Source organism: Triticum dicoccoides, chromosome 5A (genome assembly GCF_002162155.2).
Source record: "Triticum dicoccoides isolate Atlit2015 ecotype Zavitan chromosome 5A, WEW_v2.0, whole genome shotgun sequence".
NCBI classification, from domain to species: Eukaryota; Viridiplantae; Streptophyta; class Magnoliopsida; order Poales; family Poaceae; genus Triticum; species Triticum dicoccoides.
The window spans coordinates 622,325,593-622,330,779 of NC_041388.1; the positions used below are offsets into that span (position 1 = coordinate 622,325,593).

Genomic DNA, 5,187 nt, shown 5'->3' on the forward strand with positions numbered 1-5,187 from the left:
GGGGGTTGGTTTTGAGAGATTCCTGAAACCAAGAATTCTGAATGCAGTTTGACAGCAAGTCAGAGAAGGCAACTGCTGGATCACTGAATGTGCAAGTGGAGCACCATCACCTGAAAGAACTCATGGTCATCGGCTTCGACGGTGTGGCGTGGCAGACCGGCTTTGTGAAGCGGATCTCACAGACGGGATCAAATATTCGCCGCATCTCGAAATAGTTTTGGAATGACTTTTGGTAAAAGTCCGCTGTGCCTGTAGCCTTCCGTTCTGTAGGACTTGCAGCTGTATGCCAGGGCCTAATGATTATGTTATGCTGGCTCTAAAGATAGAACAACATGTGTTTGTATGGAGTATCTTGTGCTTTACTTTTGCTCGATTATCCAAAGGACGGACGGGTGTAGCTGCTGTTGAGATGATTGATTCCGTGGTGTTCATTGTGTGGCTTGACTAGGCAAAATTACCACTTGGACGCGCCTAAAAGATATTTTTCTTTCTTCTCCTCCTTTTTGATAGAACCAAAAAAGATCTGCAGCATCCTTTTGTAAAGAAATATAAAAGCATTTATATCACTAAAGTATTGATCTAAACGCTCTTACTCTTCTTTATGGAGGGAGTACACGGTAATGTTCAACACCATCTATATGTTTATCGAGAGGGGATATGTGGCACGCAGGTGCAGTGTACGGACCCATTTTTCTTTTGCCTTCCCATTTTCAATATTTTCGTATCTGTTGAACTGAAATTTCAAATTAAGTTTTGCTTTTATATTCGTCTTTCTTGCGACGAGGGCTTTCAAATACGACTCATTTTGAATATGTTTTGATGGTTTTCTTTTAAAACTTTGTTAGGTTTCATCTGTTGAAACTTGATACAAAGAATGACAAAAAGTCCAAACACAAAGACACCGGTTCAGATTTATGCGAATAACCGTTTCCACACTATCTACATGTTTTTTTTTTAAAAAAAAATTACACACTATCTAGTACTCCCTCTGTAAGATCTGGTTGGGCTGAGTGAGTCGACGGCGGCTCGGCAGCGTCGGAGTCGGATTCGTCCCGTCAGCCCTCCTGAATCAGCCCCGCACCCCATTGCCTCCCCGCGAATCCGCCGCCGCCGTCCACTCCGCGCCGACCGGCCGGCCGGCCAGTCGACACCGGCCCCCGGATCCGATGGACACGTGCGCAGATCCTCCGCGCTATCGCCGGCTCAGGAAGGCCTCCGACCTCCGGACCGCCGCCGCCCACCCACCCCAGAAACGGGTACGTACGGCACCCATCCTCGCGATTTCTGCTGAATGTTTTGCATCCGTTACAACCAAGAGGAAGAAGGAGCTGTTTATTTCTGGAGGATTGCTCCATGTTTGTTGAGCAGTACTACTGGTGCTGTAAGCTTAGGTCTTGTGCATAAGCTAGCTGTCCAAATGAGCCTCGTGTAAGCAGCGGCGTGGAGAAGCATCTCTATTTTTAACCACCTGTTTGGAGTGGCTTCTAGCAATTGAGCTTATTTGGGAGTATTTGGTAACCGTGTCAAGTCTCAAACACCCATATACATCAACCAAGAGCCAACACAAACACTGTATCACAGTGACACATGAAAAACAAGAGCTACCAAATCATTTCGGCAGTGCAATAGTCTGAGATCCATGGTAATGCAAAGTAAATCTCGGAGATATGGCACTGTTCTTGCATACATCCATACAACGAAATTGACAAGATAATTAGAAAGGGGGGAATTGAGAAGCGAAATGTGAAAAGGAGAGGAACATGAGAACAGAGGCATATTTCCTAGCGGAGAGGGACGGGGGGCGCGGGTGGCACGGAGAAGCTCGAGAAGCCTCTCTTTTGAGGCTTCCTGCTACACACGTGAAATGGGAGGGGCTCCCCCCTGGCAGCCACATAGAAGCTTTGCCTTAGGGATAGCTTAAGGCTTATTTGAACCATAAGCCATCCCACAAGCCGTTCCTAACCCAGTGGTAGGTAGAGACAATGCAGTTTTGTGTGTATGTTGCTACTGATTTTCTCTCTTTTTAGTCTATAAGTTTATTGTTAAAAAATGTGGCAACTAGAACACCTGTTCCTGTTCATCTTTTGCAGCAGAATGGAGTACCTATATAGTATGATACATATATGCTCTTAAAATTGTTGTGCCTGCTCGTGTCATTAATATTTAGGTTGAATAGGTGGATGCACTCTTCCATTTGTTTTGCTAGTTCGTGCACTATTTTTGACTAGTAATGTTGTTAATGGTTACTTTTAAGGCAAATTGCTCAGTTATCTGTTTAAGCTATTTGGAATTCCCTGACTGTTCTTCATTTATGTCTCACCAAAATAAAACTAGATGCGTCCGAGTGAGGAACACACCAGTTTCTGTGAGGACAAGATCAGCAGCTTACCCGATGAGATGTTAATCATGATCGTCAATAAGCTAGATGCACGGACGGCGATAACCACCACTATCCTTTCGAAGAGATGGCGGGATCTTCCTGCACACTCGCACACATGTTATGACCTGATGACATCCTCCCTCCACGCTATCACAGACTGAAGCAAATGGTGGTGGAGGCTAAAGCAGGGTATGTGGCAGAGAAGAACGTACTGAACTTGGCCGGCAGTCATGCTTTTAGAGACTGATTCTTTGCCGTCAATGACTGGATGTGGATAGTCCAACGGCTGACTACCCACCTGCAACGTTATGAGCGTTGGGCCATGCGACGCTATGTTAAACGGGTGAATGCGTTCCTTCTGCCCCGCACCAATGTTCAGCAACGGTCTATCAAGAAGCTGAGGCTTCAAACCTTTGGGACGAGCAATTGCAATGATCAATGGGTTACATCAGTGATTGGCAGATGGGGCGTTGAAGATTTGGAGCTTGTCATTGACAACTCTTCCTGGTGCTATGACTTCCGGCTATTGGATGAATGCAAGAATGTGCGATTGAAACGACTTGTGCTATCCAATTGTTATCATCATTATGCACCCAAGTCCTTGACGTTTCAGAGGCTCACAGCACTTACTCTGCGCAAAGAATGTTCGCATATTTCACACGTTTGTTATATTCTGAGAAACTGTGTGCAGCTGAAGGATTTGAGCCTGAAATATTCCGGTCATAACCAAGATTCTCTTCATATTCGTGTTCCTAAGTCAAAGTTAAAGAATCTGCAATTGGACAACTGCAATGTTGGGCAAGTCTATCTGACTTCACTGCCTTGTCTTGAAGCATTTGCTTGTCGCGGTCAGCCAATCGAATTACACTACGGCGAGGTCCCTCGACTTAGGCATGTGAGTTTGAACTTCTTGCAAACTGGAGATAATGCCAAGGATGGTTCCTTATGTGGACTGAGCAGGTTGTTTTTAGGGATTCCGCCACCGCTAGAGTACCTTGCTCTGCAATTAAGAGGGGGTCAGGTGAGTAGCCATTCCTGAAATGATATTGTTTTTTTATTGATCATAGCATCGCATCGCTACATAAGATAGTACTTAATTATCACTTCATTTATGCAGATGTGGATTAAACCTGCTGCCATTCGCAGCCAGCTTAATCATCTCAAGAAACTATTATTTGCAAACGTGGCAATGAACTGGGATACATTCTGGATTCTCACCCTACTTGCTGCCGCACCTGCCCTGGAGTCACTCCATGTTCATGTATGTTTACCCTACTTTTTTTTTCAAGCACAATACTTTTTGGGGTTTGAAAGATTTCTGAAACTCTGAAATCTGAATGCAGTTTGTCAACAACTCAGGGAAGGTGGGTGCTGCAGGATCACTAGATGTGCAAGTGGAACACCATCAGCAGCACCATCACCTGAAAGAACTCGTGGTCATCGGCTTCGGCGGGGCGGCCTGGCAGACAGGCTTTGTGAAGCAGATCATCCAGGCATCGCCGATCCTGGAGCGCGTCCACCTGCTGGACGGGCACGTTGTCGATGATGAGGATCGGGAGCTCGTCGGCCTGGAGATCGTCCGCCGCCGCCGGGAGTGGCACGAGTGCGAGAGATTGAAGGTGCTCGACGAACTGACAGACGGGATCAGTTCGCCGCATCTCAAAATAGTTTTGGAATGACTTTTGGTAAAAGTCCGCTGTGCCGGTAGCCTTCCGTTCTGTAGGGCTTGCAGCTGTATGCCAGGGCCTAATGATTATGTTATGCTGGCTCTAAAGATATTGAACAACATGTGTTTGTATGGGGTATCTTGTGCTTTACTTTTGCTCGATTATCCAAAGGACGGATGTAGCTGCTGTTGAGATGATTGATTCCGTGGTGCTCATGGTGTGGCTTGACTAGGCAAAATTACCACTTGGGGCGCGCCTAAAAGATATTTTTCTTTTTCTTTCCTCCTTTCTGATAGAACCAAAAAAGATCTGCAGCATCCCTGATATTGTTGACTACTGCTACTTGTTGGACCAGAACAACAACTTGGTGGACCTGATATCACAACTGAACCCTAGAGACTCAAGCACTGGTTTAAGGTCATATATAGATGGCCAAAATTTCAAAACCAAAAAAGATACAAACATGGTAAGTACTGTACACGGATAAGGTTTCAACACCGTCTATATATTTACCGAAAGAGGATTTATGGCACACAGGTGCGGGGCCATCGACCCCATTTTTCTTTTGGCTTTCGAGTTTCAATATTTCGTAAAAGTTCAAATTAAGTTTTGTTTCCGTATTCGCCTGTCTTGTGCGAGGGCTTTCAAATATTACCCATTTTGAACATGTTTTGACGAGTTTTTTTCCCCTTCTTCTACACTTCCTTTAGTTTTGCCCGCTGAAACATGATACAGAGAACGGCAGAAAGCCAAAACACAAGGACACCGGTTCAAATTCATAGGAAAAAACGTTTGCGCACTTCCTTGCATGGTACGTACTCACCTCCGTTCCAAAGTTAGTGTAAAGTTGAGTCATTTATTTTGAGACGGAGGGAGTAACCAAGGATCCATTCAAATTCACACGGAAATTCACCGCTTCCTACGTGCCCGTAACATTTCCAGAAAGTCGTTAAAAATCCGCCCACGCAAATCCGTCCGCCGTCCCCCCCTCCCCGTAAATTTAAACCTCGGGCGAAATGCTGTGTAGACCTCCGCGGTGCGCGCAGGCTGTATCCACCCCCGCATGCAACGACGCCATTCCCAGGTCCAGCCAGGTGCCCCCCACTCCCCCACCCCTCCCTGCCACCCGGCCCACCCGTC

General features: G+C 46.1%; 2 protein-coding genes across 2 annotated transcripts in view; both read left to right on the forward strand.

The window, feature by feature from the left end:
• LOC119303491 overlaps positions 1-415 on the forward strand; it is a 5,399-nt gene extending 4,984 nt beyond the window's left edge. Inside the window, exon 4 of the mRNA XM_037580627.1 lies at positions 48-415. Within this exon, the coding sequence (XP_037436524.1) occupies positions 48-215 (168 nt within the window). The 3' untranslated portion in view covers positions 216-415. The remainder of the gene's footprint in view (positions 1-47) is intronic.
• Positions 416-1,048: 633 nt separating this feature from the next.
• Positions 1,049-4,262, forward strand: LOC119303492. The gene is made up of 4 exons (XM_037580628.1): positions 1,049-1,256; positions 2,335-3,401; positions 3,498-3,641; positions 3,724-4,262. Exons 2-4 carry the CDS (start codon positions 2,649-2,651, stop codon positions 4,057-4,059), a joined length of 1,233 nt encoding a protein of 410 aa, XP_037436525.1. The 5' UTR covers positions 1,049-1,256; positions 2,335-2,648; the 3' UTR covers positions 4,060-4,262.
• Positions 4,263-5,187: the final 925 nt, after the last annotated feature.